The sequence below is a fragment of the Hermetia illucens genome, chromosome 2, assembly GCF_905115235.1.
Source record: "Hermetia illucens chromosome 2, iHerIll2.2.curated.20191125, whole genome shotgun sequence".
Taxonomy (NCBI): domain Eukaryota; kingdom Metazoa; phylum Arthropoda; class Insecta; order Diptera; family Stratiomyidae; genus Hermetia; species Hermetia illucens.
In genome coordinates, this window is record NC_051850.1 from 124225248 (window position 1) to 124251647 (window position 26400).

The 26400-nt window shown below is 38.8% G+C and overlaps 1 protein-coding gene across 2 annotated transcripts; it reads left to right on the top strand.

The window, feature by feature from the left end:
* Positions 1-2026: 2026 nt before the first annotated feature.
* LOC119647483 (coiled-coil domain-containing protein 6) lies at positions 2027-24627 on the top strand. Of its 2 annotated transcripts, none has more exons than XM_038048438.1 (6): positions 2027-2257; positions 2639-2770; positions 2983-3073; positions 17714-17863; positions 17927-18634; positions 18750-24627. In XM_038048438.1, the coding sequence occupies exons 2-6, from the start codon at positions 2655-2657 to the stop codon at positions 19101-19103; spliced, it is 1419 nt and encodes a 472-aa protein (XP_037904366.1). In that variant the 5' UTR covers positions 2027-2257; positions 2639-2654; the 3' UTR covers positions 19104-24627. The 2 variants fall into 2 exon arrangements, with proteins under 2 accessions (XP_037904366.1, XP_037904367.1); XM_038048439.1 differs by lacking the exon at positions 2027-2257 and adding an exon at positions 2329-2487.
* The last annotated feature ends 1773 nt before the right edge of the window (positions 24628-26400 follow it).

A 26400-nucleotide genomic window follows, 5' to 3' on the forward strand; every position in this document is an offset into this window, starting at 1 on the left:
AGCGGTCCATCATGAAGATCTTTTCGATAAGGTGGACACTCGGGGCGACGAGAGAGATCTGTGGCGACTTGCCAAAAGTGGACACCAACACACACAAAATATCAACTACTTTTCTTGCATTACTGACAAAAACGGTACGGTCGAGCCGCGACGGATAGATGATGGGTATATATCTAGCAGATTTCAACGAAATAATTTATTCATCCTCCACTTCCACAAGCACTATTGACACTTGGGGTAATTCCACATGCCAGCGCAACTGAAGTCGGGGAAGCAATAAAACGAATGAAATCGGGCAAAATAACAAGACCTGACGACATCACATCTGAGCTCTGCAAAGCGAAGAGCCGGGTCCAACACTGTGGCTCTGTGAGTTCTTCAATCGGGCTATCAAGGAGGATAGAACACCATTTGACTGATAAGAAAACGCCACTGTTTCAATGTGGAAAATGAAAAGCAGTCCAGCAGAATCTTCGAATTACCTCTGACCCGATTGCTATCCCTTACCATAAAGATTTTTGAATGCCTTTTGACAAACGTATTCGGGACATCCTTCAAGTAACCGTGAACTAAGCTGGCTTTGTCAAGAACTGCGGAACTATTGACGTGCGGTGGACTAATGGCACCACCAAGATCCGAAAAATAAAGCTTGATGTGTGGTAGATGTATCAAAACCGCTTTGTGTCTCTACCACCTTCTCACCACTCCTCTTTGTTCTTGTTATGGACACCGTTACACAGGACATTCAACATGAAGTGCCTGATATACCGATTTATGCAAATAATGTTTTCCTAGTGTCTAATAGCAAAGCTGATCTCGACTAACTTATCCCAAAATAGTCTCAGACTGAACTTGAATAGAACAGGATTTTTGACGACCGACCCAATGAAATAGACTCAATCACTGGCAGTAGCAGCGACTTGCTAACAATTGAGCAATTTTAATATCTCGGATCAGCTATCAGGCAGTAAACCGCACTGTGAAATTGCTTCACCCATCAGCGCAAATTCGATGAAGTGGTGTTCCGCAACTGGTGTTCTTTGTGATCAATATATGAACGAACGTCTCAAATCCAAAATTTACCGCAGTGTCGTTCGTCCTGCTGCCCTCCAGGACTTTGAGTGTTGGTCGACTATAAAAGACGACAAACGGCCCCTCGCGGTAATGGAGGCGAAAATATTGCAAAGAGCCAGTGATGTAATGATCACGTCTGAATTGAGGACATTCGCGATCTCTATGGGGTTGTCCCGATTGTACAGAATTTGTAAGAGAGTTGTCTTCGATAGAGTAGACATGTTATTCGCGCTGATGAAAAGTCACTTGCCAAGATTGGTCTGAACATCGAAATCAATAGAAAATGACCAAAAGACCGGCCGAAACAACGTTGTTTTGATACGGTAGATAGTGATTTGAGAATCTTTCGACTCAAAAATCAATACGAGCCAACCCCGCTTTTGAATGGGGAAAAGGTTGAAGAAAAAGAAAAAGAAACAAGGATATCTTAAATATTAATTACATAAAAATATTATTTAATGATTTATTTTCTTGTGTGAATCAAATAAGACTCACGATACTTGTAGGGCTGCCGAAAGAGTCATACCAGCGAAGGATGACAGGGTGTAAGTAATCTCTGCAGTTCAAAGTTAATTTACTTTGGAAACATCTTATGTTTCCTTTTTCAACTTAGTAGGATTTACATTGGAGATCAACAGACTGTTAAAATAACAGAAAATAGAAAACTTTTTCCAAAAATTTTAATCAGGAGCAATTACATTAACGGCCATTAACGATTCTGAAATTAAAAGTTAATAGTAAAAAAAAATTTCAAAAGAATTGAATCCTGTAAAAAGTGATAATTATAAAAGTCCTAAGAAAATAAAGTTGAATATATATACTATTAACAAATGCCATACTCCAAGTAGAATCCTTTAAATCAACATTTTGGCTTCTACTTATATTGAACGTACCCATTGTAAATTTGACAATCCGTTTCCCTGCGTTTTTCATGCCATCAAGTTGTCCGAACTGTGTGTGTTTCACGGGCGCCCGCTGACCGACGGCTGACTTGCAGCTAGGAGCAGCAGTGAGTGAAGTGGAGTAAAAAAACGCTAAAAGTGCATATGGCGACATACTTTTGTTCTGAAATTCGTTGTGTCTCTTCGACTAAATAGCACCAATTCTACGCGAAAAAAGTGTCGGATCCTACTGGAAGTGATTCGCGATTGGAGGAACCGCAACCGCGTCTTGCTTGCTGCAGGTGAGTCGACCGAAAAGTTGTTTTGCGGCATGAACTTTTTGCCAACAAGAGAATTCGTCGTTCGCATCTTTGACGTCGTCATGTGGAGAAGCTCGGTGCCAAGATTTGCAAACTGTTTTTGTGTGTAGGCACTGCAGAGTGCAATCGAATGCGGTATTAGAATATCGTGTCGGGCGTGAAAATTCGGAGGAAGTGTAGTGCGTGTCCTTGCCGCAATTCGATCGGAAAAGGTAGCCGAGCCGACAAACCGAGAAATTTCTACATTTTCGCTTTCTCTTTGCACTTTTGCAACGTGCCGACGACGCCGGCAACATATGAGTTTTCCGGTTCCGTGCGTTCTTTGCAGCTGCTGATGCATGTCCCTTCCTTTTTCATTTCTAGATAAAAATTTGGTAGAATGGAGAGTCCCTGTGAATCGGAAAGTTCTCTAGACGGAGGAAGCATGCTGCCACCGAGCCCGGTGTCTCGAGAGCAATTGCAAAAACGTAATGAGAGTTTGACTCAACAGAACAGGTGGGTCCTCATTAGCTTTGAAAAGATTTTGTTATTTTTATTTCGTTCCGTGCAAATTTCCAGAATTTTGCGTTGCGGGGTAAATATATCCTAAGTAGGTCGCTACCCAGATAACGCACTTGTATATTCTTTTTTTGCATTTATCTTATATTACGTGATATTTACTTAACAATTGAGACTAATCCATTTAATTGGTTTCTCCCCGTGTTTAGGGTGCTAAAAGTAGAGTTGGAGACGTACAAAATTCGAGTGAAAGTGCTACAGGAGGAGAACAAGAGTTTAAGGCAGGCATCTGTTATCATTGTAAGTCTCAATGTTTCTATTATTCCCACTGACTTGATATAGTGAGGGGTGCATTATACTTATCTACCTTACTAAATGACGCAGTATATAATGTGCGTGCAGCCAAATCGTGTCTAGTTCGGAGAAAACAAATGAAAAAATCTGGGAGTCACAATAACTCTTATGAGTGATTTTGTTTATCTGCCTGAAACGATTGTCTGAGTAAACAGGATTTATTGTACTGGAATATCAACAAGTATGCAAAAAGCGTGAAAAAACTTCTGAATGTGAAATTTTCGCATAATCAAATTGCCTCAATTGTAGGAGGAAATTTCTGTTAGTCTAGTCATTTGGCAGAATCAGATATTTTTAGCAACCACACAGTTTCGAATCATAGCAATCCTCCAATAATAGAAGGCCGAAAACTGCATGGATACTTCACTCTCATGCAATGTAGCCTATGATGCAACTTATCTCGGGACGCTTTTATACTATCCATGATACCTTTGACAAAAAAACGTGACTAATTACCTCAGGCGATATCGCGGATGTAGAAGTCATGGATTCACGCTGGCTACTCAAGGGTCGGAATACTTTTTAGGAACTCCTTTACGGGCCTATGTTGGATATACACCTGACGAGTAACGATCTTTCAACAATTTTCATCTGCTGACCACTGAATTTGCTAAGCCATCATGGAATTTCACTTGTCTTTTGGCGGCTTTCTTTTACCTTTTCGTAGATGGTGGGAATTAAAGAGGATTTACGAGATCTGTTAGTGTTTTATTCTATTTCATTTTTGGAAAAAGGGACTAAGCTGAATCTGATTTTTCGGACTATAATTGGTTTCTAGAATGTGCGCATGATCCCCGACAATTAGGACTCCAGAATGCTCGCTTTCCTCAACTTGAGGGAGAATTCCAGCATGATAAGTTTGACATATTGGACCTAAGCGTCTCCGTCTTGCAGGAATGTGCTTTTGTATTCTGAAAAACTAAGTGGGAACAGACGCGAACCTGGTGTCGGATTGATACTGACGGCTGCCACAAGGTGCGCCCTTTTATTTTTGTAAGTTAGGTTCTGAATGCAAGATTCCAGGTTAAGTACGCACGGTCTTATCGACCGTCTCGACATTGGTGACACATTGTTCAATCACAAAGCCTGCCATAAAGTCAGTTGGGTTCCAAATGATCGACACCACACGAACAATCAGATCGAGCACTTGCGATCGACAGTAGTTGAGTTGTCTCCTGGATGAGGGTAATAAGAGGGCCGCTGACATGTGGAAATCGGAAATCCCTATTGATCGAGAGCGATGGCTCGAACCTCCTATACCGTGCGAGATACCGATAGGTTAAACGTAGTGTGTGCCATGACAAGAGGGAATTTACTATTACCCTGGTCAGGGAAACGGAAAATCCCGGAGATGCATGACGAAAGAGCTTACATATGATCGCAGATTTTTGATGGTCCTGTGAAAGACGTTAACGACGAGCAACTGAAGAGGTCAAACGAACACTTCACCATGGTTCTTAACGATGAAGTTTCACCTCGGGAGGATGAAATGGTGAGTCACTGTAACGTGCGGGTACGGACTGTTCTTCTATACACAAGGAAAATCATTTCGGCCACCAAAGCACTCAAACGGAGTAAAGTTGTTGCGCTCAACGATCCCCCAACAGAGTTATTTATCGCTACACCTGCACTTATTGCCGATCTGTTACATCTTCCACTCTCGAATGGAAATTTTCGAATTTCGTTTCGGGTCCTTCTGCATTGACCACACTAAAACATTGCGGATCATTTCGGAACAGTGCGGAGGGTTTAAATTTTCGCTTCGCTTGCTCTTCATCGATTTCGAGAAAGCCTTCGATAATGTTAATAGGAAGTGTGTCTGGCGTACTTTACGCAGGAGGTGCATCCCGGAGAAACTAATAGCTCTACTGTAATTAATATAACAAAATACATATACTGGAGCAAAATGTCACGGCATTATCTGTCCCATATATAAAAAGAGGAATATCACGCAATCAAAGGGTAGTATAGGTCCCAGGGCGATAAGTGGATTGGTACCCACGATGGAGTATGAAACCTGGGAAACGCCTGTTGAACCAACACCAACAGCTCTACTACCAACCCCTATCTCCACGTGGTGATCGCTGGGAGTTTCTTTCTTTATGAAAAACTGCAGAGGGAGAAAAATGAAGGTGAGTCTCTCGCGCCTAAAAACGGGACAAAATGTACCAACTGGTCCTCCAGGTCAGGGGTTGGGTAGAGCTGACAATCCTACACGGAAAACGTATCTTACGAAGCCGCGACAGGAGCCTCGGGCAGGATGGATCTTACAAGGACGAAACATTTTCTCATGGAACGTGCGCTCCCTGTACACACCGAATGCTGCTGAGCAGCTAGCCGATACCTTGTCCCAATATAAGGCTGGAACAGCGTTGCAAGTGATGCGATGGACAGGGACCGGTTTCCTGGAGAAGAGCCGCTACACCATTTATTATTGCTGCCATCCAGTAAACCATGTGCTCGGAATAGGTTTCTTAGTCAGTCAGAAAATGAAACCTGCTGTTATCAGCTTTGAAAATATAAACGAAAGGCTATGCTATGTTTGCGAGGCAATTTCAGAAATATAAGCCTCATAAACGTTCACGCCCCTACAGAGGCGACTGCAGAGTCGCAGAAGGATACCTTCTACCAGGCAGTAGAAGGAAGCCTCGAAGCCTGTCCCAAGTATGATATCAAAACCATACTTGGAGATTTCAACAGTCAAGTAGGGAAGGAGCCCGTATTCAGGCGATACGTCGGCTCCCATAGCTTACATAGGGATACCAATGATAACGGACTGCGGAATATTCAGTTAGCAGTATCGCAAGAAGTGGTTGTTGGAAGTACCTGGTTTGCGCGGAAAGCAGGTCACAAACATACGTGGGCCTCTCCAGACGGGACCACTTTGAACCAAACTAACCACGTGTTGATTGAACGACGCCGCCTCTCAGCCTTGATGAATGTCAGAACATATAGGGGGCCAATACAGACTCGGACCACTATATCGTTGGCATGGTGCTCCGGGTTCGAATTACGACACCACCTACAATCCCCTCTGATAATCAGGTGAGAGTGAATACTGAAGTCATCCACAACACAGCCTTCCGCGACAGCTATAAGGGGGAAATAGATGCCGCAACAACCGCAGTCAAAAGAGATCCTGGAAATGAAGCATCAACAAATGATCTTCACAACCACTTGAAGAACATTGTTGTTGATGCGGCCACAAACATACTTGGCCCCAGCCGCAAAAGGATTCGGAACGGCTGGTTTGACGATGAATGTAAGCTAGCTACGGAACGGAAGAATGCTACATACCAAGTAATGTTGCATTCTCAAAGAACGCGTCGCCAGGAGCTGATGGAATTCAGTCGAATTAGTTGAATATGTAGGCGACCAGTTATACCAAGTGGTTCATCAATTTGTGCTCAAGGTATGGGGCAACGAATCAATGCCTGACGATTGGCAACGAGGCATTATCTGTCTCATACATAAAAAGGGAGATATCAGCCAGCAGCAATTATAGAGGTATCACGTTGCTGAGTACCATCTATAAGATATTCTCCGCTATCTTGCTAGGCCGGATAGCCCCATACGCCCAGAACATAATTGGCCTATACCAAAGAGGCTTCACTCCAGGCAAATCAGATCAGATTTTCTCTCTGCGGCAAGCGATGGAAAGACTGTTGGAATATGGACACCAGTTGCACCATCTACTCATCGACTTTAAAGCCGCCTTTGATAGCATAGCCAGGGTAAAACTGTAAACGGCCATGAGAGAATTCGGTTTCCCGACGAACTTGATAAGACCGACTAGGCTCACCCTGATCAATGTGCGACCATTTGACATCAACAACGGCCTACGACAAGGGAATGCCCTATCATGCGTCCTCTTTAACCTGGCCCTCGAGAAAGTGATCCGTGATGCTGAGGTAAATGCAGGGGTTATGATCCTCTTTAAGTCCACCCAACTACTGGCCTATGCTGACGATATCGACATCATGGGAAGAACGATCCGAGACGTACGAACTGCCTTCCTCCAGATCGAGCAGGTGGTTATCGGCGCGAGATCTTGGGCTGCACATCAATGAAGGCAAGGCAACCAATCAACAACATCAAACCGCACTGGTCAAACGGGAAGAATTAAGATGGGAGACTATAACTTTTAGACCGTTGATAATTTTACCTAGGGTCCTCCTCTAGGGTCGAAAATCACAACTGATAACAGCTACGATGATGAGATCCGCGCACGGTTGTTGGCAGCCAACAGAGCCTATTGGCCTATTGGTTGTAGATCAAATCCGGCACAACAGATTGTTGTGAGCGGGTCAGTTAATGTGTAGGGGTGAGAATGATCCAGCCTATCATATGATACAAAAAGAAGAAGAAATCGTGGTAGACCCTGTCTCAGCTAGAGCTATGGTGTTGGCCAAAAAACTAGACAGCGCTCGGGGATATCGAATTGACGGCCTCGGCGCAAAACCGTGTTGTATGGAGTTCCTAACTTGGGTAGGCCTAGACCGAATTCTGGTTGTTGCGCCGTTGTCGCATATTGTCCCCGATATTATTTCTTCTTGTTACCGTTGATGTTCTTCATGCTATCTTGTCTGTAGGATGCCAAGGAGTTCAATGGACTACAACATCTTTCCTCAAACTTCTCCATTACCCTGATGACATGGCCTGCTTGGCCGAATGATTGGATTTGGAAAGAGGCAAATAAGATCGGATCGATGATAAACACCAAGGTTTTCAATCTGACGGGTCATCGCGCTGGTACAGAAGGAGAACTTGCAGATGCACTGGCTATTTAAAGCAAATAGGTCTCTTACTGAAAAACACATTTTTTGTTGTAGATTTAAATAGTCATTTATGTTGATTCAAGGAGATTCATTCGAACTACTTTTTCTAACCGATATTGTGCAAATGGCCACCTTTGTCGCTAGCAGCAAGATGTACTTTTTTTTTCGGTATTTTTCATCGCGTCGTTCAATGTCTGGGCGGATATGGTGACGATTTCAAGTGGCACGTTAGATTCCTTGACTTGTTGACTATACCTTGGAATTCAAATTTCCGCACAAATAAAAGTCTAGTGACGTTAAATCGGGTGATCTGGATGGCCCCTCAAAATCGAAACTTTCATAAATTGATTATTCATCCAGCCATGTGACATGAGGCCCCAGTAATGACTCATGTCATTTTTACGACCAATAATCGTCACAAAATCAGTTACCCGAGCTCGTTAATTTGAATGAATATGGTGTAAATTTTTTTCGCCTGATGGTTTCTACTCGGTATGATATTAATCGATCTAATTATTGATGCTAGAGTTTAAGAATACACTCAAAGTATCCCTTGCTTGTTTCAAAACGATTTTAGAACTTTCAAGCTATCGAAACAGCAACAGTTTGTTGGATAGAAACTGATTTTATGGTCGGTACCTTTGGCTATAGAAAACGGTTTATGACTGGTTTCTGGTATGTATGCACACTCGACAACGATAGTAAGGGCTCCCAGGATGTTCGCTTTCTTCAACTTGAGTAAAAATTCCGAGCCTGGACATTCTGGAGCTAATCCAAGTGAAATAGTGAGATTCTGTTCCAAGTTGAGGAACATCACAACTGTAGAATACTATGCATCAACGAGGTTCGGTCTTGGTGATCAGAAGAACGATGAAAAACTTGTGTATTTCTGCAGCTTTCTCCTCCTCGTTTTAAGCACTGCACTGTGCGAGCACATACCCTGTCATAAAATCCGTTGGCTTGGGATAAGGAATATCCACATCAGCAGTAGATTTAGGAATTGTCTTTTGAATACTTGTAACCAAAGGGCAATGACTCGGCCTCAGAACGTCGACCGCCAGTTCAATGCGGGAAGCTTCCTCTACTGTTGAGGATTGGGCTGCCATCAAAAGTGTCTTCATCTCTGTCACGGGTAAAGCTATAGGTCATGTCCCAAAAAGACATCACCAATCAGTTGAAGAAATGGAAAAACCATTTCACCACCATTCTGAATCGTATAACATTTGGTGAAGTTCCACCTCTTATAGATTAGAAAACAGGTCTTACGGTGACCGGGGCAGATACTGCTCGCGGAGTAAAAATCTGCGGAACTATTCCGTGCTGTTTCTTGAGAGTAACTATTTTCAATCAATCATGAATCCTGAGAAACGAAGTTCTTCCGCAGTAGCAGAAGCTGACGATCGTAAAGCTCCAAAAAGGAAAGGGGGATTTGTCTTGAGTGCAGCGATGAATGGTTATTTACATGCTTTCTGCTCATAAAGATAACTACAATTATCCTGTAATGCATCAAGGAACATCTTCAAAGGTTGATCGACTGAGAGCACGCTGATTTTCGCTCTTTCGGATCCACCTGTATCGCCCACATTGAAATTTCGCATTACGTTGGAGCAGTATGCAAAGTTTAGAACCCTGTTCCACCTGTTTTTTACCGATTTCGATAAGCCTTCCGACAGCGTGAACAGATGAGAAGAAAGATGATTCTGTTCCGCTCCAGCTTCTCTCTGTGCTGATATAGGGAAGTATCACTGGGAAAATGACCACCATTGTTTCTCGAAAGCTCCAGGCTTTCGTCAACTTATGATGCGTCGTCTCATCCAGATATTTTGGCCTAAGATGCATATGGGACAGATGCCAGTAAACGGATTGATTAGAAGGCGTAACTGACAGTGGATAGATCAACCATTAAGGTAGGATGACAATTCCATTGTGGATTATGCCATGCAAAGGAATCCACTATCACATGATGGTCGATGTGGGACGCGAATAGTTAGATGCCAAAATACAATAAGAGTGCGAGCTTTTCAAAAAGTTTTGGGGAAAATTGAAGCATAGGAATCGGTAACGATCGTACGTAGGCATAATTGACGCTGGGCCCCACATAGGGATTTATAACAATCACATATTCTTTGTCCAATATTCTTATGTCCTCGAGTCGCTGTGTAGTATTATCTAAACAATGATAAACCAACACAGTTTTATTCTCGTTTTTGGTTTTGATATCGGATTTGTGATCAGCAATCTTATTCTGTAATGTATGATCGTTCCAATATACTCGGCTTCATATTGCCCATTCGATCCTTCTTTGCAAGGTATGTAGTATATTCGTTATTTGCGGGTAATAGATCTTTCAGTTTCAAGAACAATCTTATAACATGCGGAGTTCTAGAATTTGCGAACGGGTGAACCGTTGTTCTGAAAACCCAAGAAGGTATTTGATTGGGAGATGGCCGTTATGCGTTTCGTATCTTGTGGAGCTTTATTGGTTACGGTTTACGATGTCAGAAGGTTTATTCCTTTTTCCGCTTTTGGAATGGATGGACAAGGCATGGATGATTCTTCCTGATGTGGTTCCATTTTAGAACGAGTATTCTCTATTTCCAACGTCCGGAATGTAATAATCGCCGAAGGTATTTTCTAGCAAGTCTTCCATCAACAATAATTGCTGCGATGGATAACAACGAATCCGTTATCTGGAGTCAGGATATCTTTTTGTGAGAATTCTTGTGAAAGCGTTGTTTTGTTTCAATGCAAAAATTTAGGAAACTAGAAATGAATAACCATTTTCCAGTGCTATCGTAGTGGCACACGTAGGTCGATGATTGATTGTTTATTGCATTGCATTCTAAAGATATGATGGTCGAACTTCTAATGCCAAAATCTTGAACAATACGAAAATCGCTTCATTCACAAATTTTACGAGCCGATGTAGTTGTTTATATTATATGATAGTTGGATTATTCTATCTTACATCGACTAAGTATCTTAAAACTGTAAATTTTTATAAACAATTTGTCACGGATGGATTTTTTCGTCTTCCTTTTGCCGAATCATTCGTTATCGTCATGAGTAGAAAACAGTTTAAGTTGAAACATTTTTACAAAATTGATGATCTATACTATATATAAATATACTTAAAAAGAGGATTGTTCTCTTCAACGCATCCATATATTTCTACCAGAATCCATGCATTACCGATCATAGCATGCATACCAATCTAAATAGAATTTCTTATTGTCCACACTGCAAACAAAAAAACGTTGCCTATTTTTATTTCGAACAAAACTATTTTCGTTGGGCAATGTCATCAGTTCTTTATTCAGCGCAGTGTGAATTGGGTTAGATCCCTCTCCTTCTGAGGCTTTTAACTTGTTTGCTAATGTCCTTGAACTATGCACATTCAAATTGATCAATGAAAGGAAAAGGCCACAAACATAATAGTGGTTTTTGTCCACGATTCCCCGGTGTTTAGTTCGAGAGCAAAATAGTTTGATGTAGCATTAAAAAAGCATGGAATGTTTCTCGAATTTTCCGTATCGAAGACTTATCATTATTTCGCCCACGCCTGTTTGCAAATGCGGTGGAGGTCAATCATACAACCTTGCTTTCATCACTTCTACTTCTCGTTTGTTTTCATGTGTTTATATTCGGAGTGCATATTTAAGAAAAAATATGAATTATATTCGAAGAATTAGTAATTGTAGATGTGCTGTGAATATATGTCTCGAATTTGTCTAGAGTTCATCAGCCTAGATGATGGTAGAAGAAACAATTACAAAACTAGCACGCATATTCGCTCATAGATGCGTTTACGATTACGAAATATGAATAATCTAAAATCTGTTGATATTTAAGAAATTCAAACTCTGCCCGTGGAAATTTTCCCAACGTCTAGTGGAGATTGTATCACATCCAGAACAATATGTGATTCTACAGTGGGACCCATTTAAATTATTACTTAATAATTCTTTTTTCTTAACTGATAATTCGGCACTACATGGAAGGAAAGCACCATTGAAGCTCATTAAATTTCCTTTACAAGAGTTTTGTTTACAAACAAGATAAGTATCGCGATTCGTGCGATCTACGCAAATGCTGTAAATAGTCTCATTTTTTTAATATACAAATATTTTTTTACAATCACTAAATTCCGCACTTATTTGGAATCGTAGTGTAAACATATAATGATGTGCTTAGTAATTTCGTTATGGATTTTAACCCATAAATATTTTTATATAAAGTACGGAATATGTTGTTTTAAACATTACAGTTCATTACATTTTCGTTAATGCTATCACTTCGGTGAGGCACCAGGCAAAAATTCACGAAATCATCAAGTCATTAAATAGCAATACACATAACTAAACTAAATTTGGGGCAGTAAAGGTAAAAGGTGGGTAGAACGGCGGATACGTCGGTAGGCAGATTGCTTAAACCTCCAATACTCTGTGCAAGGAGGAAAAGCTTAATGATTCTTGTGCAAGGAGGAAAAACTTAATGATTCTTTATACAGACACCTCTATTTTTGAAAATCGCAAGAGAAGGTAATATCTTTGACACAATACGGCCTCCAATTTCCTCTAGAGTGACATACATAAGTTGTCTGACAATAATCCAAAAAAATTATCATTGCCAGTAACATTCTGCATGCCCTCTGTAAAGGTTTGCAGGAGTGAAGGGAAAAAAAGTCGGCCAACACTCAGAACCATATAGGGTGACAGGGCGGACGACATTGCGGGAAATTTTAGATTTGAGACGTACGTTGATAGGTCGATCGCAAAGAACACCAGTTATGGAACGCCACTTCATCCAGGTTGCGCTAATTCGTGAAGCAAATTAATAACATTCTCCATTGGCTGATAGCATTGACCAGAGATATTTAAATTGCTCAGCTCTAGGCACACTAAGACAGCGCCTGTTTTATTGGGATCGGTCGTCAAAAATTCAGTTTTATTCAGATTCAATCTGAGACCGTGCTGCATGAGGCGATCATTCCATATAAAAATAAAACTAAGTAGCTTTCTCCTACTACAATATATTTTAATAGTTAATAAATATTTATTTCGAGAGCTACTTACTCTCTTCCTCAGTACTTAAGCTAAGGTAGTTTAGGTACTGAGGAAGAGAGTAAGTAGCTCTCGAAATATGTATTTACTAACTATTAAAATATATTGTAGTAGGAGAAAGCTACCTAGTTTTATTTTTATTTAGAAGAACTACAAGCATCGGAACGATAACTATTTTAAGATCATTCCATTTTTGGAGAAGTTGCTCGGCTAGGAAAACATCTACAAAAAGCAGTGTATACGGTGCTGGATGTTGGTTGTGTGAGTGAAAGTCTCCATAACAAGAACAAAGAGAAGTGGTGAGAGGGCGTTTCCTTGATGAACAACAAAGGCACGAAGCGGTTTTGATACAGCCGCCACACTTCGAACTTGATGGGAAGATTCTGCTGAACTACCTTTCTTTTTCCATATTGGAACTGTGATATGTCCTTGCCATTCAAATGGTGTTCTACCTTCCTGAATAACCCGATTAAAGAATTCACTGAACCACAGTGTTGGGTCCCAGCTTCTCACTTTCCAGAGATAAAATGCGATGTCATCAGGTCCGGTGGCTTTCTCCGGCATTGATCGCTGTTGGATGTATTTTCTTTCTCGAAAGTGGTTCGCCTCTTTTTTTTTTACCTCAATATACTTTGCTCAGGGATATCGAATTGGTGGACCTCGGCGCAAAACCGGAATTATCTCAATGATCTCAATGTTTAACCGTTTGAAACTACCGAAGAAATTTGCTTACACCTAGTTCCAAGAAATGTTATGGTCGTTTTCTACTGTGTCTTTCACAATTGAGAAGGCATGCCTTTTCGGATTTTTTGCGCTGGCTCCGATTCTTTGATATGTTTCTCGAATCTCGTTTTCATCAATCGTTTTGTTTGACCTGTTGGTGGGGTTTTATCCGTTCTTTCTAGCTGTAACTTTAACAGTGGCCAGTTCTATATTACGTCTGGATCTGTTGAAGGGAGTGTTTAAGATTCTATGGATCATTATGTGGAACACCGTGTGCTAAGAAAACATATGAAAGGGTAGCGAGTTAAGTGAAATAAACCATTATAGAATTAGCACTGATGAACAAACAACAACAAATTCTAAATAATAAAAAATCTACAGTAAAATTAATTTTTAATCTAATTAACTAACTGTAGAAAACAAAGGAATTTTTCTTTGTAAAACCTACGAAAATGATGTTGAGGTCAGATTCTGCATTCAACACATTGCTTAAATATTGGGTTGGGGGAAAAGTAATGTCGTATTTATGATCGAATTTTAACGCTTTATTTAAAATACTTAGAATTATCCGATTTAAGTCAAATATGCGCCGTTTTGTTCGCAAACTTGTTGCCATTTAGAAGGCAACTCAATTATCCCCCCTCCTGATTTGTAAAAAATTCAGGCAGCCAGTTTTCGCAAGCCTCTTTTGAGGCGAACTTAGTAGCACCAAGAGCGTTTTGCATGGACCGGAAGAGATGGTAATCACTTGGTGCCAGGTCCGGACTATACCGTGGGTGCGATAGGACATCCCATCCGAGCTCCCGTAGCTTCTGGCGGGTCACCAAACATGTGTGAGGCCGACCTTTGTCCTGGTGGAACAGAATACTATTCCTATTGACCAATCCTGGCCGCTTCTGGTCAATCGCCTGCTTGAAACGAGTTGCTCACACTAGAGGACCGAATTGAGGGTCTGGCCATATTTGAGCAGCTCATAGTGGATGACTCCCTTCCAATCCCACCAAACACACAGCAAAACCTTCCTGGCTCTCAATCCGGGCTTGGCGATGGTTTGGGCCGGCTCGGCGCGCTTCGGCCACGATCTTTTTCGCTTGAGATTTTCGTACGTGATCCACTTTTCATCACCAGCCACTATCCGCTTCAAAAATGGGTCGAATTCGTTCCGCTTCAACAGTACATCTCAGGCGTTGATTCCATCCAAGAGATTTTTTTCCGTCAACTCGTGTGGCACACAAACAACCAGCTATTTTTAGAATCCAATCTTCTGCAAGTGGTTCCAAACGGTTTTATGGTCCTTATCCAGTTCCTGGCCAATCGAGCGAATGCTCACATGCCGGTCTATGATTAGCCTACCAGTACGGGGTGTATCTTCGACATCCGCTACACCAGAACGAAATCGATCGAACCAACGCTGTGCTGTGCGAATCGTTACAGTATCGGACTCATAAACTTCACAAATTTTTTTGGCCGCCTTCGTTGCATTTTTACCTCTCAGGTAGTAAAAATGTAAAATATGACGAATTTCTTCCTTGGTGCACTCCATATTTGACGCGCTATTACTTGAGACTAAAATGTACGATCATAAAACTATCAAAGAGACACCGTAGCCCAGATTATCGTCTTCAAATCCCCGATGCGATAAGTACAACACAAGATATGTTTAAGTGTCGCCATCTATTGACAAAATACGACATTACTTTTTCCCCAATCTAATATAAAAAACAATTCGCTATCTTATGTTTCACTTCCACTTGAAATTAGCGAATGAGATGTCATCGTAGCACATCCCAATAGATATCGCACTCTCTAGACTTTTACGAGCTTGTGAATGTGAACAAGATCTGAGGAAGGAGATACTCTCACAGAAGCTAAAGTCCCTCAGAGAAGTTACCACAGCACACAAAAAACGCCAATCGAAAATGTACTTCGTAATAAATGATTCGCCAGAAGTGTTTACAGATGCCGAATTATTATATAAAGGATTGAGTTACACGATACCGAGCGCGAAGATGAATATTGACCATAATGGAATTCGAGGGAGCCATAAGTTAGTTAGATAAGGATGATCGATAGAAGGCTAGGTCAACCGTTAAAAAGATAATACAGCAATACTGTAAAAGGACAGATAAACAACAAACCAAATAAGACCGCGCCATCAAAAAATTGAACCGGAAGTACTTTTGCCGAGTGTACCCGTTAAAAAGGCCCCTTACATAATCTCGAGACATGTTTTAACAAATACCGTACTTCGCCAGTACGCAAAGTTAGCGTCACTATGCATGGGTGAAAATTCGAGACGAATACTACAAAACTACATAAGACACGGCATTGGGTAACCCTCTCCCCCTTCTAATAAGCGGCATGATTATGATAGTTCTGAAGGAACTGAAGTGTCGGATAATGCCCGCTTTTAGGTAAGGTAGATTGATGATGTGATACGAATCGTAGCTGATGGGGGTGCCCGAGAAAATCAATCTGCTCTATAAAAGCAACATTCACCATGGAGACTGAATTAATGGGAGAAATACTACTCCTGTACATTAAACACATTGGAAACGGGGAAAACCTCGAACTCAATATTTTCAAGAAACCTACATCCACACAAAGAGTTATATTCCCAGCAGCTCTTTCTTTCTTTCCATTCAATGTTAAACATCCCCTTAACCCCAGATGCAAATATAATATGTGTAATGTATATGTCTTATGTAAAAGATACAGCTAGAATGAACGAACACAACATCGATATTATCGACGCAATAAGGAGAAAAGGCTGCCAATGATAGGAAATAACTGACGTCGTTATTGCGCACCAACAACAAGCCAATAGTTGGCTCCAACATTATCTACACCGCTATGCGGCCTAAGATCAGGAATGCGCTTAAAACATTTCATTCGCTGGGTGAGGGAAGCAAAATGGAAGCTATGAACGGACGTCTGGATTTCCTTATGCCAGCAGCGTATTTTCAAATGTTTTTGAGCATTCATTAGATTTCATTGCTCTCTGGAAATAAGTACTAGTGGAGAAAGATGGAATAAAAAAAAACAACCAGGAAAGCCTTCCATTAGCCTGGTGAAGGAAGTTCTAAATCAAGCCTCACAGAAACGTAATTGCTAAAATCTTAACAAGATACTAGCAGCTTCTATTGAGGACTAAGACTCTTCAAAAAACCACATGCAACAAGGAGCGCTCGGTTACCCCCTGCATAAATGGACCTCTTTTTTCCCATCTCGATTGCCAATGCATGGAAATGTAAAAGTGAATAAAAAAATAGGAGTTTTTATAGGGAAAAGGGAACGGGCCAGTTGAAATCTGTTCTTGCTAAATAGTGCGCTTAAGTGCAACTAAGAAGAAGTGCAGCGATTGACAGCGATATACCACGACAGCTTTTTAAGGCCCGCTGGGAATGATACGTCACAGATATTTATCTGTCTAATATCTGAGGCATGACAGACATTCGTTTGATCGTTGTTTGAGGGAGACTACTCTTAAGCCAGAGACAACTTAATAATAATGCTTTCAACAAAAATATTTTGCAAATATACCAATACCGGTCATTGTCTACTATAGCCGAATCTATCGTGCCTTTTGTACTGGGTATCTAAAAATTGTCGTTTCCCGCCGATCGCAGTTGGCGCACTCTTTTAGTAAGTGCCCGGGCATCACCAAATCAACGCCGTTTCATGTAAAGCAATTGCAACTTTTCAAACAGCAAAAAAGTAATCAAAACCAAAATCCAGTGTTTTCAAGTTTGCATGAGAAAACCCTAACGCACACTCTAGATAGCACATAACAAAGACAGTAGAATATCAACTGTGCAGAAGAAACTGCTTCTCTATTGGAGTTCGTAGACTCAATCTTCCATGTACGTGCGGGGCTCGAGGTCAATAGGCTGATGCTCAACGAACTCCGCCATCAATTGTCAAATAGGGGTTTCTTTGAATAGGTAGAATTCATTGCTAATCCATTCATGAACCAACTGATTATTTCATTATTGTTAAAATTATTTATCTATTTATTGCAGCAAGCGAAAGCAGAGCAAGAAGAGGAATATATTTCTAATACATTGTTGAAAAAGATTCAAGCCTTGAAGAAAGAGAAAGAGACACTTGCCCACCACTATGAGCGGGAGGAGGAATGCCTGACAAACGATTTGTCCCGTAAATTGGACCAGGTAAATACATCTTAACTTTCATCGGAAAAAGTATAATCTATAATCAATATTTAAACATACCAGCTCCGCCAAGAAAAATGTAAACTTGAACAAACGCTTGAACAGGAGCAAGAATGTTTAGTTAATAAATTGATGCGTAAAATTGAAAAATTAGAAGCCGAAACGCTTGCAAAGCAATCTAATCTCGAGCAATTACGCCGCGAAATGGTTGAACTAGAAAACACTCTTGAACAGGAGCAAGAAGCTCTTGTCAATAAACTCTGGAAACGAATGGATAAGCTTGAAGCTGAGAAACGATCTCTTCAAATTAAACTTGATCAGCCAATATCTGATCCAACAACTCCGAAAGACATTAACAATGCGAATGGTGATACTGCCAGTAATTTAAGTGCTCATATTCAAACTTTACGTTCTGAAGTTTTACGTCTTCGAACTAATTTGGCCGCCGCCCAGAAAGAGACAAACGAGAAAATGCAACAATTCGCGCAGGAGGAGAAATGTATCCGCGAGGAAAATTTACGATTGCAAAGGAAATTGCAGTTGGAGGTGGAACGTCGCGAAGCATTGTGCCGACATTTATCTGAATCTGAATCATCTTTGGAAATGGAAGAGGAGCGATTCTATAATGAGAATCTACTAAGCGGTATCGGACATAGGCAACGCACAATTAGCAGCCCAATACCTCATAGTCCATCGAATAGTCGCCCATTGAGTCCTGGAGCGGCCGTTAATGCGCAGTCTAATCGGTGTTATGCATGCGGGCAAATATTGGTGAGTGTGGTTAAGAACATTTGCTGCTCCTATTTCATGCTTGACGGAGTTTGATTTACCGTTTCGGTACAATTTGTAGAACAAGCTTAAAATATAACTTCTAATTTTCAAACAGGGACGACGCACAAGTGAACGTTTCATAAAACCGGCAATTCCAACGCCACTCGGACTGAATACATCAGCTCCAAATGTACTTTCGAATCAATTTATCGGTGCTGGAATTCAAACTGTAAGTAGTGGTAGCGGTAGTGGTGGGGCCGGTGTTGAACGAATTAGTCTTAGTGGTGCTACAAGTAATTCAAGCATAATATCATCATCAAATCCGTTGAACTCTAGCTTAAACAATTCGTCCAGTAGTTCCAGTAGCAATATCGTCAATAGTAATTTAGTTTCGACACCGACAAATAATCCGCCGAATGCATTCGCCCAGCCGGCAAGTCCAATGGATACTTCAGTCTATAAGGAATAATTCATATTTATTCACTATAGATTGCTATTTATTGCTAATATATAAATATATTCAAGAATTATAATAATTATTAATGTCGCAGCGACGATATCTTCTCTCCTCGAAGTATAATAGTAATAATATGGAAGAAAATATATAAAATCTAAACGCAGGGAAATAATCTATTATTATCCATTATATTGATTGATACGATTTTTATTGTTTTATTTACACTCTTCATATGCCTTCTGTTTTCTGTTTGTTTTCATTTTGTCGTAATCTAGATTTATTTTTTTATGCTTATCATAATCGTTTATCTTATTACATATTTGAATAACACGAACATCATACATTTCACATAAGCCGCAGGCATACATTTTGAAAAAAAGCTGAAAGAAAGAGTATTATCACTACCTAAACCACTAATATATAGTGGAAAGCCTTAGGATATACACATACCTTCGCTTTTATACATACTATGTTAAATGGAAGATATAAGACGAAGTAAAGTAATCTCTCTGATTAAATATTGCATTGGATTTAATTTATAATTAGACGATGGCGATTTACTGATGAGATGAGAGCTGCAGTGTACATTATTTGTCCAATTATTTTTTGCTGTTTTCTTGTGCCGTTCAGATCCGATTTTATCAAATAAGAAATAAGGGATGCAAAGCGTGTCATTCGGTGCATTTGAATTATGATGACTTGGGATGTGCTTACAATTGACCCGTGGTAACTCGCCGGAACTTTCTAATCTGTACATTGAATTGAGGTGAAAAAGAAGAGAAACAAATTTTTTAGTAAAGTTGGTGTGGGAGAATTTTTCATTTTTGACATTTTCGCGGAAAATGAATTTGCAAATGAGTCTTTATTTCATCTGACCGAAATGAAGAGGAGGGAAAATACAAAATATTGTTTTTTATTTTCCCATATCGAATCCGTTCGTTTTTGCATGCATTAATATTACGACCTCTCACGAGGTGGAATTCTCCTATAAAGGTATAGCTTATGGCATGTCCCTTTTTGCTTGGGTACAATACATACAATTAGTCGTCGCTTATTATATACTTAGAAGTGAACAAAACAAGGTAACAATTAATTGACGTTTCGCAATATGACTATTCTCGTCTTCCTTTGCAAGTAATTTGTAGAGCAGATTTTTCTATCACATTTGCTCCAATTTTCGCAGTGAAAAACGGTATTTTAATACTGCTTAACTTCTCATTCGATACTACTTGTTACAATCACAATGATGTTCAACTTTTTTTCTTCTGTTCGCCACTATTTATAGTATCTCTACAACAAAATCACAACACTTTTGTGCTTCCAACATTCAACAAACTTTCTGAGTGGATTTTGCTCCTCAGTTCTTTAGACATTTTAATTGAAAGTGTCCCAAATCGAAGCTTGCCTATATATTTTTTTAAGATAAATGTCCTCTTTTCAGCGTGAAGTGTTTCCAACGATTAATTAATTGAAGTAATAAAAACTTGTTGTTTCTTTTTCGTTGGTGTGGGTATTTATTCTTGCAAATACCGATATTTTGGGAACCACTTGTTCCCTTCATCAAGTTCCCGAAATATCGGTATTTGCAAGAATAAATAACAACAAGTTTTTATTACTTCAATCAGTCCTCTTTTCGTCAAACATGCGATGTTGATTAAAAGATTTAAATCAACAAATTCTATCTGTCCTTTTGTAATTGGATGTGCTTTTTACTTTTTCAGCAAAACAAGACATTCTGGTACGCAGGAGTAAATGGTTGCTTTCCCTAAGCCCTGACTCAAACTTCTTTAGCTCTTCTATATTAAAGGCAATATAATGTATGTGTCCCTTCCATTTAAATGTTTTAGCTCATCAATCCATTCATAACAAAGCATTCATGCTAAGTCTCTTCGCAGATTATCAAATGTGATGGCGTTACTTTTTTAAAAAAATTAGAGACTGCGAAAAAATTTTCAAATTTGTCACTGAGCGAAATACTTCACGCTTTCTGTCAACATGAAACCACATACTGCACATAGTGGTCATTTGATCAAGCGCTCTTCAAGACGGAAGACTAATTCTGACGGGAAAGGAAACTATTATTTTCTCTCTCTTTTTCGGAAATTTTATTCACCACAACTTCAATAATTAGTTTGCATATAATAATAATAATCGTTGGCACAACAATCCATATTGGATCAGGGCCTTGAAGTGTGTTAGAGCACTTCATTCAAGACCGTAACGGTACACTACAGTAGACTGTAGGAAGCAATGTGGTCAGCATTGCGCTTGACCCCCGACCTTCAGTACGACAGCCTTGTGCTCTAACCACTCAGCTATCCGGACACTAGTTAGTTTGCATGGTTGACTGAATACCACGGCATGAATAAATAGATTAGTAAAGGCTGAATTGTTGTAGATTGAATATAAAGGAAGATCAACACTGGTCAGAATAAAGAAACTAGTAAAATTTCAAATTAAAGATTGTTCGGGAGAGAAGGTTTCAAATTATAGAGCGCTAGCGGGTAAAGCCCTCGACATCAATTCAGATTAACGAAGGACTAGAATACATGAAATAGTATAAATTTATTTAGAATGATAACAAAGGCCGAGCAGGGCCGAGAGAGAGCTTATCACACCAGACGCTGATAAAATGTACTCACAATTTTTGTTCCATATTCTCTAGCCACTTCTCAATTTTCCAGTTCCAACTTTATCGTATAATTTTTAGCTGAACACATGAGAGTTCTCTTCTTGGACTGCACTTATTAATACTTCCGTCTCTATATTCGAGCACATTTTATAGAAAAGATATAAAAGAGTGAAGACGGTACTGCGTAAGGTACTGCCTCCGCAAACCTAAGGAAAGAAGCAAAAACAATTTGGTTAGTTCTATTTCGTGTAAAAACAGCACAACAATGGAAGCATACAGTTTAGAGGAAGGTTGCTTCCAATAAATCCGTTGATCGTAAATTTTCTTCTATAAAGTTGTGAAATACGAAGCAATTTGTTTTGGATTTTGCTTATGACCTACTTTAGTTATTTCGTAATTATTTAGAAAAGTGGCGTACTCTTCGATCTTAACAGTTTTCGCATATGTCATGTAGGTTATCGATTGTGAGGCGATAGAGCCATTCAAAGTTTGATGAGCATTTATATTTAACTTAGCGATATCAAGAAGAAAACTAAAGGGTATGAGAAATTTCAAAAGCTTGCATCTGGACGTTGAGTATTCGGTGTAATTTAAGTGATGTTTATTGAATCAATATCCTATTGATGTCGATGATTTCGCTTTAACTCCCTATCTCCACATGCGTATATTATGGCCACTTCTCATTTCATTCATGAAAGGTGGAACTAAACAGAATCGAGAATCGTGGTAAAGTGCCCCTCCCAACTTTTGAGCTACGCATTCTTCACGGGGGCCATCAAAAGACTTACGATTACCTTTAAGTTCTTTCGTGACGCGATACACAATTTGCTTTTATCATGACACGCTACATTTCTCGGACTTTGTGACCAAAAATTGAGCTTCAGTTGTGATGACAACTTTAAACATCAGCTCCTAAACGTTTTCGATTGGGTTTATATAAGGACTATTACCTGGCCAATCCAGCGAAGGAACATTTTGTCCTTGCAAATGAGTTCGCACAATTTAATCAGACCAATCTTAAGATGCTTCTTAAATGACAATTTGTTAATGCAGTTATTGGTACCACAGACACCGACACACCAATCCATGTAAAGAATGTACATAATGCAGTTTACAAGTTAATCCCTACCATCCTTTCATTCATGCTTTTTTGTTTTATTTGGTTTCTTCGACTTACCATTCATGAGCGGATTTAAATTTTCCGGTCCATCCATATTGGCTGAAGCACATGGAACGATCGAGGAGACATTCATGAAAGAGGCCCGTTTCGTTGGCATTCAATGTGGTTTTTAGGCGCATAAGATTAAATTACTTTTCCGAATGCATCCTTATACTCAGAACAAACGTTATTTGAAACACGTGACCTTACATTTTCCCCACTAAGCTTTTTAAATTTAATGTTGGATATTTCTCTGTATGTATCAAACCATCCATCACTTGCATGAATTATGAATTATAACATTCGAAATCCTTATTTGCGCGAAGGAATTTCTCTTCAAGTTGTGGGTGATCACCAGTCTTGAAGCGATTAACATTGCTGTCTCATATCTGGAAAGTTATTTCGATATGATTGTGAAATGAGGGTCGTTGAAATGCTTGGATACGTCAATTTGCTTATATACAGTGGCCATGGCGTTTACGTTTATTATTTCTGTTTAAGGGGGTCGTGTGGTACCGTGGTGTCTATTTTTGAGAATTTTTAGAATGATTTATTTATGCGTTATATCCTTGTAACACAAAAAAGTATACATATTGAATTATACAAAAACAAATTTATTTTTTGCATCCTCGAAAAACAATCAAAATGGAAATTGAAGTATAAGGTTACCTGCTACAGCCACCCAGCTTCAAGAATTTTGAATGGAAAAAGATAAAATTGCGTCATTTTGAGTTATGCCGTTAAATATTAACGAAAATCATAATTCTAATACGAGCTATAATTATACATGTGTACAACAATCCCTCAAAATTTGAGACAAATTGGTCGTATTGATACTTCGCAGTCATGTCAACCGGTCTAGAAACTGTATTTTCGGGAAGAGTGTATTTAGAAAAATGTGTTTAGAAGTAGCGTCATACACACGTTTGCTGAGCTCACTTATCGGGATTTTCTCTGGGGACCGTGAAATTTGTACGAATAAGTAGAACACGAAACATTAGGACTCCACCATAATGGGATCCCCAATTTATAACTGTTTACCCTCCTCCCTAAGTTTGCCATTTCATGTCAAAAGGAACTTGTTTCAAAATTATTCATGAAACTGTGAGCATGTGATTCCAGTCGCCCCTTTACATTGAAATTTTCAAAATAAAACTGTTCAGAAATGCAACTACTCGTACCAAAAATAAAATCGTTCATCAATTATATAGTCAAAAATGGAAAGAAAATGCAAAGCGGAGTGATTACTTGAAGAAGGATTGGATGCTAATTTCATTTCAGCTAACTCAACGTTTCAGTTCAGAATCATAGTGTTACTGTTCTTCTCATCCACACCATTTCTCATTTAGCATATCCACATTTACGTAATTGGTAAGCGCTGTTACATCACTCTAATCCTTGCTTCCTTTCTTTTATTACTGGTAAGACTGATTTAATATGAAAACTTTTCGAATTTTCATAATTTTGTTTTCCTTTTTCACATCCATCAAATAAGATTTTGTTAGGTTTATGTTGGCTTGAAAATTGGAAAGAAATATTTTTTTGAACTGAGATAATGCTACAAATTAAAATAATGAAAATATGTTTTAAGCTAACACTGCATACAAAATAAAATTCTAACTTCTACAATGAAGGGAAAAATGTGTAGCGAATGTAGATTGGCGAGAAAATTTTGTGAATGGAAATATGTAGGATAGCGTGTGGTCAAATTAAATGAAACCATTTTCGAAATTATGTAAACCAAATTGGAACAAATGTAAAATAAGTTCTTATTTAAAAATATGCATTCGAAACGAGGACGGAGAAATATTTGCACTGATTTCCTATTCAATGTTTATACCTTTCCATAAATCTTATCTACAAGCAGGAATGATCACAAGAAGAATTTAATGCAATTTAATATCGTAATAGCTAGATTCGATTGCAATTATAAAACAAAACTGTTGTTCCCTTTCGAATAATTCCTTATTAAGCGGAAATCGTTTCCTATATAAACTTGCCTTCCTTATCCAAATTGACTGCTATCGTTTAATCAAATTTCTTTTCGAATAATTTTAAATCTTGCTAAATAATCCTTAAATTTAGTATGAATATTTATATGAAAAATTATTAATACGATCGGTTTTTTTATGGATCCTATGTTCGTAAGAAATTCACATAATGCGCGCGATATTCGATTGATATTCACGGTTATAGCAATTACAATTTATAAACTACTGGATAATATTATATTTAATGGAGGAATATTATAACATTTATACAATAATAAAGATACAATGCTATGCTTTCGGAATTCAATAGATTATATCAAGTGCTAAACAGAGAGCTATATTGAATGCGCTTTCGAAATAACAAAACGCAAAATATTTAAACCAGGGAAAAGAAAAAAATGGTCGATATGGATACAATAAAAGAAATTGAAACTTATGACTATAAGTTAACAGCAGGTCAAGAGCTATGCAATGAAAATGATTTTTTTTTCACATTATTTTGGTTTTGTTTTTTATTCGAACACGAAAGTGTAGTAACATTTTTTCTTCAACTAATAAATTTTTGATTTTCATTTTTTTTCTATTATTCAGGAAAAAATTTATTGAAAATTTCCTTTGAAATATTTGAAAGGAATAATAACAGATAAAAAACTAGTTATATGAAATTTACATATATAATAGTCATAATTGCGTTTGTTTTTTATTATTATGATTATTAGATATAATAAGGGTTATGAACGATTATATTATTTCTAAATTCAATATTTTTATGCGTATGTAATACTTCAAAAAGTCATATGTACGATGATACCATTGGTTAAACCTTGTCGGTGAAATAAAATTTCTTGTTGATAATAATAAACAATTCGAGTATAAAAAGTTTGTGTTTTCGTTAGGTTTCAATTTCTAATTCGTGTTCAGTAAGTTGAGCTGAATAGATCCAATCAACATTCTTCTACATATTTGGTGGAAAAAATAGAAAAAATACGGTATTTGAAGTGAAGATCATCAAGTCCCGAAAGTGATTGGTAGTAAATCCGTATTGATCTGTAACATTTTTGTCAGTTGCATTTCCACCTTGGGAACTACCTAACTAAACCAATTGCGAATGTGATGTGGTAAAAGTACTTTTTAAATTTAACGACTGTTTTATGTACACTGCTGTAAGATTTACCATTCTTTGTTCATGGATCAATTCAAATCTATGAATTTTATTCTATTCTAATGACAGGCACTAAACTATATACTCTGGAGCCAAAACTATTATAAAGCAATTAAACAGTAAGATTGAAAATGTGGTTTTTAGGCGAACAAAGTATTGAGTCTTGGGAATCTAATAGATATGTAACCCTTTTTCCTTTAACCCTCCATTTGGTGCAAATTCCGATAACCTTCCGTTTGGTATTGGTATTTGCCTACAAATATATGAGAATTGTCAGCCATGTTTGCATTGTAAAACAAAGTTGTTTTAGATTTTATCGCTTTGGCTGCAACATTTTTCTAACAGTGCAAGGTGGAAAATAGAAT

What these genes read in the sequence shown, in the direction of transcription:
- LOC119647483 (XM_038048438.1), top strand. Translation starts at nt 2,655, where the DNA reads ATGGAGAGTCCCTGTGAATCGGAAAGTTCTCTAGACGGAGGAAGCATG. An exon ending in AGTTTGACTCAACAGAACAG is followed by an intron (nt 2,771 to 2,982) that starts GTGGGTCCTCAT and finishes CCCCGTGTTTAG; the next exon opens with GGTGCTAAAAGTAGAGTTGG. An exon ending in TGTCCCGTAAATTGGACCAG is followed by an intron (nt 17,864 to 17,926) that starts GTAAATACATCT and finishes TAAACATACCAG; the next exon opens with CTCCGCCAAGAAAAATGTAA.